Source organism: Salvelinus sp. IW2-2015, linkage group LG4p, assembly GCF_002910315.2.
Source record: "Salvelinus sp. IW2-2015 linkage group LG4p, ASM291031v2, whole genome shotgun sequence".
Taxonomy (NCBI): Eukaryota; Metazoa; Chordata; class Actinopteri; order Salmoniformes; family Salmonidae; genus Salvelinus; species Salvelinus sp. IW2-2015.
Genome location: NC_036841.1, coordinates 21,633,224 through 21,650,581, shown reverse-complemented (window position 1 = coordinate 21,650,581; position 17,358 = coordinate 21,633,224). Strand labels below are relative to the sequence as shown.

The following is a 17,358-nucleotide window of genomic DNA, read 5'->3' as shown; positions in this document are numbered from 1 at the left end:
ACAAACAATACCCAAAGCAAAAACAGGTTTGTAGAAATTTTGCAAAAATAATTAAATATCACACTTACATAAGTATTCAGAAACTTTACTCAGTACTTTTGTTGAAGCACCTTTGACAGCGATTACAGCCTTGATTCTTCTTGGGTATGACGTAGGGCTGGGAGATATGGCAAATAAATTCTCATGATATTTTTTCATTTGATAATTATCACAAACATTATTTGATTAATATTAAAAGTTTCATATCTCCTTCAGAATCAAGAATGCCTGAACAAACCGAAGGCTTCTTATTTATTGTCAGAAGTAGAACTCAAAACATTTTAACTCCACTTTTTTTATAGCTGTAAACCCTTACAAGTCATGAAAAAGAAATAAAAAAAATAGTGCAAGTCAATATATGCATTATAACTGTTAGCCTAATGCCACTACACAGTTCATGTTGGGGTAGTTGTCTTACAAGCAAGAAAGACAATACTGTCTAGCTTTAATGGTAATTATCACAATTTTAATCAAATAATGTTTAAAAAGGGTCAAATCTGCTTCAGACTCAAGCCTGCCTGAACAAACCAAAGGCTTTACTGTTTCTTATTTGTTAGAAGTAGAAGAACTCACAAATAACATTTAACTCCACTTTTTCAAAGCTATAAACCCTTACAAGTCATGAGCAAGAAATAAAAAAACAGTGCAAGTCAATATGCATTATAACTGTTAGCGCATCACAGTTGAAGTTGGGGTAGTTTTCTTACAAGTTACAAGCAAGAAAGACAAGTCTGGCTTTAAAGCTGTCCTATGGCAGGTCACTATGTTGCCACCTGTGCTAAAAACACGCTCTGGGGGGGGAGCTGGTCGCAGGAATGCACAGGTAGCGCTTTGCCAGGTGGCTGACTTTGGGAAAGTTTTTTGGGGTGGATCTTCCACCAGTCCAGTGGATTGGTTTCACTGTCAGCATCAGGAGACTGAAGGTAGCAGCTAAGTTCCTTTTGTACCAGCTCGATTTCAGTAAGACCTGTGGTGGTGGAGCATGGCTTTTTGAAAAAACTGCCGAGTGACTCTCTTTTTATCTGGCAGTTGTGGTGAAGCAGCAGCGACGTCTCCCTGTGCTGGGCTTGGGTTTTCATGTCCCTCATTGACCATCTCTGAGACAGCTCTTGCTTTTATGTGGCCCACCTTCTCGTCTTTGATGTAGTGTGTTTTAAACCGAGGATCGACTAACGAGGCTATGTCCAGGAGGTCATCTGTGGCTAGGTCATCATATTTCTCATTCGGGTGAGCTCTGTTATACCATCATCAGGTTTCATGACCTCTGTATTGAACGGGTGTAGTACTGGCAAAAAATCAGCCGGCTAGACAATCTGGACCCTCTCTTTCTAAAATGATCTGCCGAAATTGTTGCAACCCCTATTACTAGCCTGTTCAACCTCTCTTTCGTATCGTCTGAGATTCCCAAAGATTGGAAAGCTGCCGCGGTCATCCCCCTCTTCAAAGGGGGAGACACTCTTGACCCAAACTGCTACAGACCTATATCTTTCCTACCCTGTCTTTCTAAGGTCTTCGAAAGCCAAGTTAACAAACAGATTACCGACCATTTTGAATCCCACCGTACCTTCTCCGCTATGCAATCTGGTTTCAGAGCTGGTCATGGGTGCACCTCAGCCACGCTCAAGGTCCTAAACGACATCATAACCGCCATCGATAAGAGACATTACTGTGCAGCCGTATTTATCGACCTGGCCAAGGCTTTCGACTCTGTCAATCACCGCATTCTTATTGGCAGACTCGACAGCCTTGGTTTCTCAAATGATTGCCTCGCCTGGCTTACTATCTACTTCTCTGATAGAGTTCAGTGTGTCAAATCGGAGGGCCTGTTGTCCGGACCTCTGGCAGTCTCTATGGGGGTGCCACAGGGTTTGATCCTCAGGCCGACTCTCTTCTCTGTATACATCAATGATGTTGCTCTTGCTGCTGGTGATTCTCTGATACACCTCTACGCAGACGACACCATTCTGTATACTTCTGGCCCCTCTTTGGACACTGTGTTAACTAACCTCCAGACGAGCTTCAATGCCATACAACTCTCCTTCCGTGGCCTCCAACTGCTCTTAAACGCAAGTAAAACTAAATGCATGCTATTCAACCGATCACTGCCCGCACCTGCTCGCCCGTCCAGCATCACTACTCTGGACGGCTCTGACTTAGAATACGTGGACAACTACACATACCTAGGTGTCTGGTTAGACTGTAAACTCTCCTTCCAGACTCACATTAAGGATCTCCAATCCAAAATTAAATCTAGAATCGGCTTCCTATATCGCAACAAAGCATCCTTCACTCATGCTGCCAAACATACCCTCGTAAAACTGACCATCCTACCGATCCTCGACTGGTTGATGGACTCAAGAACATCTATATCTGTATAGGTGGGAGCTAAGTGCCAGGTCTTCTTGTCACTGGACAAGACCTGTGAAATGGCTTTCTCCTCCTCCAGTACTCTTTGCACCCTCTTTTGATGTGATACCCAGCTGGTAGGCAACTCTGTCACCAACTTGTGCTGGGGTAGGTTGTGTTATTTTTGAGCAACTGCCAGGTCTCTTCTTTTTACACGAATAGGAAAAGGCACCTGCCACTTTCTTACACACTCCAATTGCTCGATCCAGCCTTTTGTCTCTACCCATTCTCTAAGAGAACTTGAGATTTTAATAGTTAAAATCACAATAATCCCTTTAGTTATGTACAAATGTAATATTTAACATAATCAGTTGATGAAAAAAAATGCACATTTAGTTTCATCTAACACAATATACACAATTGACAAGGTTACTTACCAATGGCCAAGTGCAGACGATGTCCAAAACATTGCAGTCGGGTCCATTTTGTTGATTTGAGCGGCCTTCACCACGTTCGCACCATTATCCGTTGCAGACCTGTCTGTCTTGACTGAGTCCCCAGGAGGCGAGAGCATCAATGAGCCCATCTGCTATAGCGTCACCCGTGTGGTCGCTGGGAAAGTATGTTTGAAGGCATTTATTTAGAAGATTCCACTCTATCAATATAGTGGACAGTGATGCTAATATAAGGCTCTGACGTGCGACTACACCACAGATCAGTAGTAGTAGCAAAATACGTTAAATCTGTCTTGAGCTGTTCCTCAACTTTTTCCCTACACTCAGCGTAGAGTTTAGGCAGTGCGGTGTGAGAAATGTTTGCGGCCAGGGACAACGTACCTGGGTCAATTAAATTGATAAGCCTCTTGAAACCTTCCTTTTCGACTGTGCTAATTGGTAGCATGTCCTTAGCAATGCAATACATAATAGCATTTGTGATGTCTTTGTCTTTTCGATGTTTGCTCGTAGGGCATAAACACTGTCAGTGTTGACTGCTTCGGGCGACCATCCCTAGATTGGCTGGTGCCTGAGGGGCGTTTATCAATGCTGTGGCGCAAACTCAAACTTTCTGCATGTTCCAAAGAGTGATTTTGCATCAGATGGTGAAAAGGTTTGTCGTATTACCAGACTTGGTAGCCACCTGTCTACGGCACAATTTGCACCGAACATTGCTCTGCTCTTTGTCCGACTTCAAAAAGCCAAAACACTTCCAAATAACTGAAACAGTTGAACCCTTTTTTATCAATAATTTCTTAGTTGAAAGCTGCTCCTTCCCCATGGCTATCACTGCCACTTTTCGCCTATCACTATTTTTTTGTGGTTTAATAGTGGCTACTTCATCACTCGAGGTGCAAAGTGGTTTTTAGTGGGCATATACACTACGGTTCATAAGTTTGGGGTCACTTAGAAATGTCCTTGTTTTTGAAAGAAAAGCACATTTTTGGTCCATTAAAATAACATCAAATTGATCAGAAATACAGTGTAGACATTGTTAATGTTGTAAATGACTTTTGTAGCTGGAAAAGGCAACACATTTTTTTTTATTATCTACATAGGTGTAGGCCCATTACAAGCAACCAAACTGTGTTCCAATGGCACGTTGTGTTAGCTAATCCAAGTTTATAATTTTAAAAGGCCAATTGACCATTAGAAAACCTTTTTGCAATTATGTTAGCACAGCTGAAAACTGTAGTCCTGATTTTAAAGAAGCAATAAAAATGTCCTTCTTTAGACTAGTTGAGTATCTGGAGCATCGGCATTTGTGGGTTCGATTGAAACTGAAGATGTCGTACAACACTGTGTACAAATCCCTTCACAGAACAGCACAAATTGGCTCTAACCAGAATAGAAAGAGGAGTGGGAGACCCCAGTGCACAACTGAGCAAGAGGAAAAGTACATTAGAGTGTCTAGTTTGAGAAACAGACGCCTCACAAGTCCTCAACTGGCAGCTTCATTAAATAGTACCTGTAAAACACCAGTCTCAATGTCACCAGTGAAGAGGCAACTCTGGGATGCTGGCCTTCTAAGCAGAAATGTTTTGGTACCCTTCCTCATATCTATGCCTCGACACAATCCTGTCTCGGAGCTACACAGACAATTCCTTCAACCTCATAGCTTGTTTTTTTTCTCTGACAGGCACTGTCAACTGTGGGACCTTATATAGACAGGTGTGTGCCTTTCCAAATAATGTCCAATCAATTGAATTTACTACAGGTGGACTCCAAGTTGTAGAAACATCAAGGATGATCAATGGAAACAGGATGCACCTGAGCTCAATTTTGAAAGTCTGATAACAAATGGTCTGAATACTTATTTAAATAAGGTTCTCTTTTTTTTTATTGAGGAGAAAATATATATATTAATAGGAATAGAGCTAAGCACAGACATTTTCCTCTAGGAATCTGCATGTAAATAAGATATTTCTGAATAAATTTTCAATACATTTGCAAACATTTCTAAAAACTTGTTTTTGTTTGTCATTATGGGGTATTGTGTGTAGATTGATGAGGAAGAAATATAATTTCATCAATTTTAGAATAAGGCTGTAGAGGTCGACCGATTAATCGGGGCCGATTTCAAGTTTTCATAACAATCGGAAATCGGTATTTTTGGGCGCCGATTTTCCTTTATTTATTTATTTTTTAAATTACACCTTTATTTAATCTTTATTTAACTAGGCAAGTCAGTTAAGAACACATTCTTATTTTCAATGACGGCCTAGGAACGTTCTGCCTCGTTCAGGGGCAGAATGACAGATTTTGAACCTTGTCAGCTCGGGGGATCCAATCTTGCAACCTTACAGTTAACTAGTCCAATGCTCTAACACTGATTACATTGCACTCCACGAGGAGCCTGCCTGTGCCGCGAATGCAGTAAGCTAAGGTAAATTGCTAGCTAGCATTAAACTTATCTTATAAAAAACAATCAATCAATGACTGTCATTGCTCCAATGTGTACTTAACCATAAACATCAATGCCTTTCTTAAAATAATACCAATATATATTTTTAAACCTGCATATTTAGCTAAAAGAATCCAGGTTAGCAGGCAATATTAACCAGGTGAAATCGTGTCATTTCTCTTGCGTTCATTGCACGCAGAGTCAGGGTATATGCAACAGTTTGGGCCGCCTGGCTCTTTGCGAACTAATTTGCCAGAATTTTACGTAATTATGACATACAATTGAAGTTGTGCAATGTAAACGGAATATTTAGACTCATGGATGCCACCCGTTAGATAAAATACGGAACGGATAAACGTTTTGTTTTCGAGGTGATAGTTTCCGGATTAGTCAAAGGTATATGGTTTAGAGAGAAATAGTCGACGCGTTATAATCCCTGTAATAACTTGCGGCTGAACTTGAAGGGGTTCCTTCGTTATTTACCGTTCTGTCTTCCATAGAGAATGTCTTGATCTACTTCAAATAAGGTCTGTGTTTCGTGCAGGCTTAAACCTCCTCGACATTTTGATCCCTGTGTAAATCTCACTAGGATAAGGTAACGTTTGTCAACATATTTTCATAAATCCACTCTACATTTTTTTTTATCTTCGCTTATATTTAGCCAATATTGATCAGAGTTACCTTGTCCTATGGATATCTACACAGTTATAAAATTGGCACGGTGGTGTAAGCCTACACGAAACACAGACCTTATTTTAAGTGAATCTAAAAATATCCTATAGAATAAATGAAGGAACCGCTTTTCAGATTTTGCTAGAAGGTGTCATGGGAATTTGACTCGCACTTTGGTCGTCAATTCTTACCATGCCCATTATTAAAATAGGATTTCCTGCATATAGAAATGACAGTTTTTGTTTTCAACATTAATCACAGGTAACTTAAATTCAATTTTTTTTTCTCTATTTTTAATCAAACAGTTGAGAGTATTTGTCTCCTAAGCAGACTCTTCAGTATCATTGTCACTTCAGAGCTGTGTGTGTGTGCGTGTGTATTTATGTATTATATTAAGTTAAAATAAGTGTTCATTGTTCATTCAGTATTGTTGCAATTGTCATTATTACAAAAATGTGTGTGTGTATTATTTATATATATATATATACACTGCTCAAAAAAATAAAGGAACACTTAAACAACACAATGTAACTCCAAGTCAATCACACTTCTGTGAAATCAAACTGTCCACTTAGGAAGCAACACTGATTGACAATAAATTTCACATGCTGTTGTGCAAATGGAATAGACAAAAGGTGGAAATTATAGGCAATTAGCAAGACACCCCCAAAAAGGAGTGATTCTGCAGGTGGTGACCACAGACCACTTCTCAGTTCCTATGCTTCCTGGCTGATGTTTTGGTCACTTTTGAATGCTGGCGTGCTCTCACTCTAGTGGTAGCATGAGACGGAGTCTACAACCAACAAGTGGCTCAGGTAGTGCAGTTCATCCAGGATGGCACATCAATGCGAGCTGTGGCAAAAAGGTTTGCTGTGTCTGTCAGCGTAGTGTCCAGAGCATGGAGGCTACCAGGAGACAGGCCAGTACATCAGGAGACGTGGAGGAGGCCGTAGGAGGGCAACACCCAGCAGCAGCGACCGCTACCTCCGCTTTGTCAAGGAGGAGCACTGCCAGAGCCTGCATAATGACCTCCAGCAGGCCTCCATCTTGCTCCTTTGCACCCCAGTATCTCTACTTGCACATTCATCTTCAGCACATAAATCACTCTAGTGTTTAATTGCTATATTGTAATTACTTCACCACCATGGCCTATTTATTGCCTCACCTCCCTTATCCTACCTGATTTGCACACACTGTATATAGACTTTTCATACTGTATTATTGACTGTATGTTTGTTTATTCCATGTGTAACTCTGTGCTGTTGTATGTGTCGAACTGCTTTGCTTTATCTTGGCCAGGTCGCAGTTGTAAATGAGAACTTGTTCTCAACTAGCCTACCTGGTTAAATAAAAGCTGAAAAAATAAATAAAATAAATACAAATGTTGCAAGGACCTGTACACGATTCCTGAAAGTTTAAAATGTCCCTGTTCTTCCATGGCCTGCATACTCACCCAACATGTCACCTATTGAGCATGTTTGGGATGCTCTGGATCGACGTGTACGACAGTGTTCCAATTCCCACCAATATCCAGCAACTTCGCATAGATGTTTTAGAGTAGTGGGACAACATTCCACATGCCACAATCAACAGCCTGATCAACTCTATGCGAAGGAGATGTGTCGTGCTGCATGAGGCAAATGGTGGTCACACCAGATACTTGCCTTGTTTCTCTGATCCAGACCACACCCTTACCATTTTTTAAGGTATCTGGGACCAACATATGCATATCTGTATTCCCAGCCATGTGAAATCCATAGATTAAGGCCTAATTAATATATTTCAATTGACTGATTTCCTTATATGAACTGTAACTCAGTAAAATCTTTGAAATTGTTGTATGTTGAGTTTATATTTTGGTTCAGTGTAGTTCATGGACCAGACCTCCACATTTGGGCCTTCAGGCTCACTTGGGATGACGATGTGATTTTAGTGATTTTCTTGAAGGTCTATGTCCCTAGAGTGGAAAATGTGTGATAGCAGTGCAGCAATGGCAGCTGTCTCTGTGTTGTCACTATCACCCCTTCACTCCATTCATTTTTCACATTGTTTTTCATTGGATAAAATCCCAATGTCAGTATAAAACAAGTTATTGCTTACATATAGCCTTTAAATCATATACAATGCATTCGGAAAGTAAATAAATACAGTATGGGGATGAGGTAGTTGGATGGGCAATTTACAGATGGGCTAAGTACAGGTGCAGTGATCTGTGACCTGCTCTGACAGCTGGTGCTTAAAGCTAGTGAGGGAGATATGAGTCTCCAGCTTCAGTGATTTTTGCAGTTCGTTCCAGTCATTTCCTTCCAGTTCTCTGGGGGTGACCAGTGAGATATACCTGCTGGAGCACGTGCTACGGGTGGGTGCTGCTATGGTGACCAGTGAGCTCAGATAAGGCAGGGCTTTACCTAGCAAAGCCTTGTAGATGACCTGGAGCCAGTGGGTTAGGTGACGAGTATGAGGCGAGAGCCAGCCAACGAGAGCGTACAGGTCGCAGTGGTGGGTAGTATATGGGGCTTTGGTGACAAAACGGATGGCACTGTGATAGACTGCATCCAATTAGTTGAGTAGAGTGTTGGAGGCTATTTTGTAAATGACATCGTCGAGGATCGGTAGGATGGTCAGTTTTACGAGGGTATGTTTGGCAGCATGAGTGAAGGATGCTTTGTTGCGAAATAGGAAGCCGATTCTAGATTTAATTTTGGATTGGAAATGCTTAATGTTAGTCTGGAAGGAGAGTTTACAGTCTAACCAGACACCGAGGTATTTGTAGTTCTCCACATATTCTAAGTCAGAACCGTCCAGAGTAGTGATGCTGGACAGGCGGGCAGGTGCGGGCAGCGGTCGGTTGAAAAGCATGCATTTAATTTTACTTGCGTTTAAGAGCAGTTGGAGGCCACGGAAGAAGAGTTGTATGGGATTGAAGCTCATCTGGAGGTTAGTTAACACAGTGTCCAAAGAAGGGCCAGAGGTATACAGAATGGTGTCGTCTGAGTAGAGGTGGATCAGAGATTCACCAGCAGCAAGAGCGACATCATTGATGTATACAGAGAAGAGAGTCGGCCTGAGAATTGAACCCTGTGGCACCCCCATAAAGACTGCCAGAGGTCCGGACAACAGGCCCTCCGATTTGACACACTGAACATTATCATGCTGAAACATGAGATGATGGCGGCGGATGAATGCCACGACAATGGGCCTCAGGATCTCATCACATTATCTCTGTGCATTCAAATTGCCATTTCTAAAATGCAATTGTGTTCTCTGTCCGTCGCTTATGCCTGCACATACCATAACCCCACTGCCACCATGGGGCACTCTGTTCACAATGTTGACATCAGCAAGCCACTGGCCCACACAACGCCATACACAGTCTTCCATCTGCCCGGTACAGTGAAACTGGGTTTAATTCGTGAAGAGCACACTTCTCCTGCGTGCCAGTGGCCATCGAAGGAGAGCGTTTTCTCACTGAAGTCGGTTACGACGCCAAACTGCAGTCATTTTGGTGAGAACGACGAGCACACAGATGAGCTTCCCTGAGACAGTTTCTAACAGTTTGCAGAAATTCTTTGGTTTCATCAACTGTCGGGGAGGCTGGTCTCAGACGATCCTGCAGGTGAAGAAGCATAATGTGGAAGTCCTGTGCTGGCGTGGTTACACGTGGTCTGCGGTTGTGAGGCTGGTTGGACGCACTGCCAAAATCTCACTAGCAGGGATGTAAACATGTGTGCACAACATTTTAGAGAAATTCGCTTTTTGTGCATATGGAACAATTCTGGGATCTTTTTATTTCAGCTCACAAAATATGGGACCAACACTTTACGTGTTGCGTTTATATTTTTGTTCAGTATACTATAGCTTCAACACAAAACGAACAGCAGTGTTCTGAAACAACAATGGTTTTCCTTGTTCAAAGCATTCTAGGCCTTTCTTCATTGTTCTCCATTCGTTGAAGCCGTCCGCGTGAGCTCTGCTTCAGTAGATGGGTATAAAGCCATACTGAAAATTATTTCAGCTTTAGACTTTGTGAAAATCAACGTAGAAGGTAAGATTCTTAATTTTGACATTAGCTGAGATTGGTCAATCTACATAAGGATATTTATTATGTGTTGAATTGACTGTCTTAGAATAACATAGCATATATTATGACCAGAATCGATAGCTATCATCATACAGTATATTACAAGTTGTATGCATTTATTAGTCCCTACACAGTCGCTCTAATTCTTGTCTTAAGTGTGATTATTCATAACATTCATAAGAGATTCCAACAGTGGTTTGTCTGTTTCTTCCAGCCTGCAGCCAGAGGTGAGGAGAATGAGCCAGAAAGAGGGTCTGAGGGCCAACTCCTTTCAGTTCACTCTGGAGGGAGAGCCCTTTCGCATCCTGGGGGGCTCTATCCACTACTTCCGTGTCCCCAGAGCCTACTGGGAGGACCGGCTGCTGAAGATGAGGGCCTGTGGGGTCAACACTCTCACCACGTAGGGACACACAGAACACCTCATGTCCTCTTATACCACCACTCACTGCAGCTCTACTATGGAGGGATACTGAGAATGACTGCTTTATCTTTCAGATATGTGCCATGGAACCTGCATGAGCCAGAGAGAGGGGTTTTCAACTTCCAGGACCAGTTGGATTTAAAGTAAGGAAGACTTTTATGATTTTGTGATGAATATGTTTGATAGAGCGGTTGAGCTTTGTCTCTCTGCTTTTCTCTGTGTCTCTCAGGGCGTACATCAGCCTAGCAGCAGAGTTGGGGCTCTGGGTGATTCTGCGGCCAGGACCCTACATCTGTGCTGAGTGGGACTTAGGAGGGCTCCCCAGGTTGTTACCATTACTTTAATCCTTTAACTTTGTAGCAGGGGTCAAATCAAATCAAACTTTATTTGTCACATGCGCCGAATACAACAAGTGTAGACCTTACCGTGAAATGCTTACTATACAAGCCCTTAACCACCAATGCAGTTCAAGAAGAGTTAAGAAAATACTTACCAAATAAACTAAAGTAACACAATAAAATAACAATAACGAGGCTATAATACAGGGGGTACCGGTACCGAGTCAATGTACGGGGGTACAGGTTAGTCAAGGTAATTTGTACATGTAGGTAGGGGTGAAGTGACTATGCATAGCTAATAAACAGTGAGTGTACAAAACAAATGGAGGGGGAGGTGTCAATGTAAGTAGTCCGGTGCCCATTTGATTAATTGTTCGGCAGTCTTATGGCTTGGGGGTAGAAGCATATAAGGAGCGTTTTGGTCCTAGAATTGGCGCTCCAGTACCGCTTGCTGTGCGTTAGCAGAGAAAACAGTCTAGAACTTGGGTGACTGGACTTTTTTTGGCTATCCTTATATAGGCCTGTTATATAGGTCCTGGATGACGGGAAGCTTGGCCCCAGTGATGTACTGGGCCGTACGCACTACCCTCTGTTGCGACTTAGGGTCAGATGCCGAGCAGTTGCCATACCAGGCGGTGATGCAACCGGTCAGGATGCTCTCGATGGTGCAGCTGTAGAACTTTTTGAGGATCTGGGAACCCATGCCAAGTCTTTTCAGACTCCTGAGGGGGAAAAGGTGTTGTTGTGCCCTCTTCACGACTGTCTTGGTGTGTTTGAACAATGACAGTTCGTTGGTGATGTCGACATCAAAGAACTTGAAACTCTCGACCCACTCCACTACAGCCCCGTCGATGTTAATGGGGACCTGTTCGGACTGCCTTTTCCTGTAGTCCACGATCAGCTCCTTTGTCTTGCTCACATTGAGGGAGAGGTTGTTGTCCTGGCACCACACTGCCAGTTCTCTGACCACCTCCCTATAAGCTCTCATCGTTGTCGGTGATCAGGCCTACCACTGTTGTGTCATCAGCAAACTTAATGGTGGTGTTGGAGTCGTGTTTGGCCATGCAGTCGTGGGTGAACAGGGAGTACAGTACAGGAGGGGACTAAGTATACACCCCTAAGGGCCCCCAGTGTTGAGGATCAGCATGGCAGACGTGTTGTTGCCTACCTGGGGGCGGCCCGTCAGGAGGTCCAGGATCCAGTTGCAGAGGGAAGTGTTTTGTCCCAGGGTCCTTAGCTTAGTGATGAGCTTCATGGGCACTAGGGTGTTGAATGCTGAGCTGTAGTCAATGAACAGCATTCTCACATAGGTGTTCCTTTTGTCCAGGTGGGAAAGGGCAGTGTGGAGTGCGATTGAGATTGCGTCCTCTGTGGATCTGTTGGGGCGGTTTGCGAATTGGAGTGGGTCTAGGACAGGTATTCCCAAACTGGGGTACGCGCACAATTCAGCCAGGGGTACGCCAAATAAAAATGTGATTTGTATATATTTTTTTTAATAGCCCAAACTTTTGAACTGTAGTGTATCTTAAAAATGTCCTTGTTTTTGAAAGAAAAGCACCAAAAAAAATGTCCATTAAAATAACATCAAATTGATCAAAAATGCAGTGTAGACATTGTTAATGTTGTAAATGACTATTGTCGCTGGAAGGCTATCATCCCGGAGTCGCCTCTTCACTGTTGACATTGAGACTGGTGTTTTGCGGGTACTATTTAATGAAGCTGCCAGTTGAGGACTTGAGGCGTCTGTTTCTCAATCTAGACACTGTAATGTACTTGTCCTCTTGCTCAGTTGTGCACTCCTCCCGCTCCTCTTTCTATTCTGGTTAGAGCCAGTTTGCTCTGTTCTGTGAAGGGAGTAGTACACAGCGTTGTACGAGATCTTCAGTTTCTTGGCAATTTCTCGCATGACATAGTCTATTCTTGTTCTGAGAAATGAAGGCTGACGAGTTTTAGAAGAAAGGTCTTTGTTTCTGGCCATTTTGAACTTGTAATCGAACCCACAAATGCCGACGCTCCAGATACTCAACTAGTCTATAGAAGGCCAGTTTTATTGTTTCTTTAAACAGCATAAACCGTTTTCAGCTGTGCTAACATAATTGCAAAAGGGTTTTCTAATGATCAATTGGCCTTTTAAAAATTATAAACTTGGATTAGCTAACACAACGTGCCATTGTAACGCAGGGGTGACGGTTGCTGATAATGGGCCTCTGTACGTTTATGTAGATATTCCATAAAAAATCTGCAGTTTCCAGCTACAATACTCATTTACAACATTAACAATGTCTACACTGCATTTTTGATCAATTTGATGTTATTTTAATGGACAAGTTTTTTGCTTTTCTTTCAAAAAGAAGGACATTTCTAAGTGACCCCAAACTTTTGAACGTGTGTGTGTACATTTTGGGTGAGTTTTTTTTTTTTTCTCGCCTGAGTAGCCTCGTTTCACTGCCAAAAATAAAAATAAACCATCTGGTGTTCAGCGAAATAACAACACAATGTCAAATACAGGTAGCCTAGTCAAATAGTTAACATCCAATCATATTAACTGTTACTCTCTCGCGGGAAACCTTCACGCATGCACAGACATTTAGAAACTAAACATGACAATTTTGACAACATGACAATTATTTTATTATTATAAAAAAAATTACCCCCAATTTCGTGGTATCCAATTGGTCGTTACAGTCTTGTCTCATCGCTGCAACTCCCGTATGAATTCGGGAGAGGTGAAGGTCTAGAGCCATGTGTCCTCCAAAACACAACCCAACCAAGCTTCACTGCTTCTTGACACAATGCCCACTTAACCCAGAAGCCAGCTGTACCAATGTGTCGGAGGAAACACCGTACACCGTGCCTGGCCCGCCACAGGAGTCGTGGAGGACATCCCTGCCGGCCAAACCCTCCCCTAACCCGGACGACGCTGGGCCAATTGTATGCCGCCCCATGAGTCTCCCGGTCGTGGCAGGCTGCGATAGAGCCTGGACTCTCATCAAAATTGCAACAAGCAGTTATGTGAAAATTTTATTTAATCAGAAGCCACTGCCAGATTTCTGTATAGGACTGCTCTGAGTTTCTTGCCTTGGGAAATTGCACTGTTAAGACACTGATGCTCTCTGCAACCACGTACCTATAAGGAGAGTGGATTCTTGGCCCTCACTAGCATGAAAACTAAATACAGACACAGACTGTGTGTGGAAAATGATTTAAGACTGAGACTCTCTCCAATACAACCCAACATTGCAGAGTTATGTGCATCCTTTCAAGCACACCCTTCTCATTAACCTGTGGTGAGTTATTCACAATTGTTGATGAACAAATAAGGTTTTATATGTAAGATGGCTAAATAATGAGCTAAATAATTTATTATTATTTGTGCCCTGGTCCTATAAGAGCTCTTTGTCACTTCCCACAAGCTGGGTTGTGAAAGAAACTCACACTCATTCTTATGTTTAATAAATGTATCGTATAGTGTGTGGCAGGCCTACAATGATATCAAAAAAACATTTGAGAGTGTGCTGACCCTGGTGCTAGAGGGGGTACGCAGCTGGAGGTTGAATGTTTAAAGGGGTACAGGACTATAAAAAGTTTGGGAACCACTGGTCTAGGGTATCCGGGAGGATGCTGTTGATGTGAGCCATGACCAGCCTTTCAAAGCACTTCATGGCTACCGACGTGAGTGCTACGGGGCGGAAATCCTTTAAGCAGGTTACCTTCGCTTCCTTGGGCACAGGGACTATGGTGGTCTGCTTGAAACAACATGTAGGTATTACAGATTCAGTCAGGGGGAGGTTTAAAATGTCAGTGAAGACACTTGCCAGTTGGTCCGCGCATGCTTTGACTACATGTCCTGGTAATCCATCTAGCCCCGTCGCTTGGTGAATGTTGACCTGTTTAACTTCTACTTGCTACGCATCCCGGATCCGGGAGCACCCCCCACAGTAAAAAAGCTGACTAGCATAGCCTAGCATAGCGTCACAAGTAAATACTAGCATCTAAATATCATTAAATCACAAGTCCAAGACACCAGATGAAAGATACACATCTTGTGAATCCAGCCATCATTTCTGATTTTTAAAATGTTTTACAGGGAAGACACAATATGTAAATCTATTAGCTAACCACGATAGCAAAAGAACAACTTTTTTTTTTTTTCACCATTTTTTCCTGCATAGGTAGCTATCACAATTTCGACCAAATAAAGATATATATAGCCACTAACCAAGAACAACTTCATAGATGGACAGTCTGATAACATATTTATTGTATAGCATATGTTTTTTTAGAAAAATTTGCATATTTCAGGTATAAATCACAGTTCTACATTGCAGCTGCAATCTGAAATAGTGCCGAAGCTGCCAGAATAATTCAGAGACCAACGTCAAATACCTAATTACTCATCTTAAACATTTCTGAAAAATACACAGCGTACAGCAAATGAAAGCCCAACATCTTGTGAATCCAGCCAATATGTCAGATTTTTATTGTTTTACAGGCGAAAACACAATATAGCATTATATTAGCTTAGCACAATAGCCAGAAACACAAGCAATTTACCAGCAGCACAGGTTAGCGATCGTAACAATACAGCAAAATATATATAATTTTGGACTAACCTTGATATACTTCGTCAGATGACAGTCCTGTAACATCATATTACACAATGCATATAGGTTTGTTCGAAAATGTGCATATTTAGCAGCACAAATCGTTGTTATACAATGTGATCAGTGGCAACAGGTCATGCATTCTGGCCGGCGCCATCTTGGAAAGGCACCTAAGTTTACGAATATTTATCGATTTAGATTGACTAAAAAATACAGGTTGGACAGCAAATGAAAGATGCATTAGTTATTAATGCAACCGCTGAGTTAGATTTTTAAAATTAACGTTACTAGACATACAGTGTGCGTTACAGCCAGACTAGTGCCGCAATAACGGCGGACAAATGCGTTTACATTTTTCCACATAAATACGGAATAACATCATAAATAGTTCTTACTTTTGGACGAGCTTCCATCAGAATTTTGGCAAGGTGTCCTTTGTCCAAAAGAATCGTTGCTTGGTTGTAAAACGTCGTCTTCAACTTCGGAATTAGCAGCTAACAATAGCTATGTGGCCACAACATTCCCAAATCCCCAAAACGCAATACTAAGGAAATTCCGAAAATAGCAATATACTCGCATAAACTGATATAACTCGGTTTAAAATAACTTCGTTATGATGTTTCTAACACCTATATCGAATTAAATTACAGACGGATATAGCTAAGGCCGATAACTGAGCGTTTCAAAATGCCATCTTGAGGTCTTGCTTTGCGCAATGACGAACGACGAAAAGAGAGCGCACTTCGTTCCTTGGCCTTTTATAAGCTCTGAGAACTACGTAGACACTCCATTCCACTTCTCATTGGTTACTGACATCCAGGGGAAGGCGGGTGCAGTTCATGTCGACTCATAGGATACATACAGAGCTTTAAACTGATCTGAGAACAGAGCCTCGTTTGCAGACCTTCGCAGTTCCTGTTCCTGTCGCTGCAGAAAGAGTTCTGGTTCACCCACAGACATAATTCAAACGGTTTTAGAAACTAGAGATTGTTTTCTATCCAATAGTAATAATAATATGCATATTGTACGAGCAAGAATTGAGTATGAGGCAGTTTAATTTGGAGACGATATTTTCCAAAGTGGAAACAGCACCCCCTAGATTGAGAAAAGGTCTTGCTCACATCGGCTACCAAGAGCGTTATCACGCAGTCATCCAGGACAGCTGATGTTCACGTGCATGCTTCAGTGTTGCTTGCCTCGAAGCGAGCATATAAGACATTTAGCTCATCTGGTAGCCTCGCGTCACTGGGCAGCTCATGTCTGGGTTCCCCTTCGTAGTCCTTAATAGTTTTCAAGCCCTGCCACATCCGTCGAGTGTCAGAGCCGGTGTAGTAGGATTCAATCTTAATGGTTCGTCTGAGGGCATAGCGGGATTTCTTATAAGCGTCCAGATTAGTGTCCCGCTCCTTGAAAGTGGCAGCTCTAGACTTTTAGCCCGATGTGGATGTTGCCTGTAATCCATGGCTTCTGGTTGGGATATGTGCATACATACATTCACTGTAGGGAAGACGTCGTTGATGTACTTATTGATGAAGCCGATGACTGAGGTGGTATACTCCTCAATACCATTGGATGAATCCTGGAAAGCAAACCAACATGTTGAATGAGACATCCTTATAATGGTTATTTTCTTTTAAGCTGGCTGTTACGTGACAAAAACATGAAGTTGAGGACAACCTACCCTGGCTTCACAGAAGCAGTGAACTCTTTCTTCGACAAACTCATCCCAATAATTAAGCCTCTACAAGTACGTAAATTAGTTGCCTTATTATCCAAGTTATTAAGTCCTGATATCTGTTAGAGCGGTTCGCAGGGGTGTTAGTGGGCTAGCTGTGAATACATGTTGTCCTCTTTGCTTTATAGTTTGAAGAGGGAGGCCCCATCATTGCAGTTCAAGTGGAGAATGAGTATGGCTCATATGCAAAGGATGAACAATACATGCCTTTTATAAAGGAGGTA

The 17,358-nt window shown here is 42.3% G+C and overlaps 1 protein-coding gene across 2 annotated transcripts in view; it reads left to right on the top strand.

The window, feature by feature from the left end:
- glb1l2 (galactosidase beta 1 like 2) overlaps positions 1-17,358 on the top strand; it is a 29,329-nt gene that overhangs the window by 5,261 nt on the left and 6,710 nt on the right. Inside the window, exons 2-6 of one of the 2 annotated variants that reach the window (XM_023982867.2) lie at positions 10,251-10,436; positions 10,532-10,600; positions 10,687-10,782; positions 17,038-17,146; positions 17,263-17,355. In XM_023982867.2, coding sequence (XP_023838635.1) covers positions 10,273-10,436; positions 10,532-10,600; positions 10,687-10,782; positions 17,038-17,146; positions 17,263-17,355 — 531 coding nt within the window. In that variant the 5' untranslated portion in view covers positions 10,251-10,272. The remainder of the gene's footprint in view (positions 1-10,250; positions 10,437-10,531; positions 10,601-10,686; positions 10,783-17,037; positions 17,147-17,262; positions 17,356-17,358) is intronic. The other variant, XM_023982869.2, reaches the window with a different exon arrangement.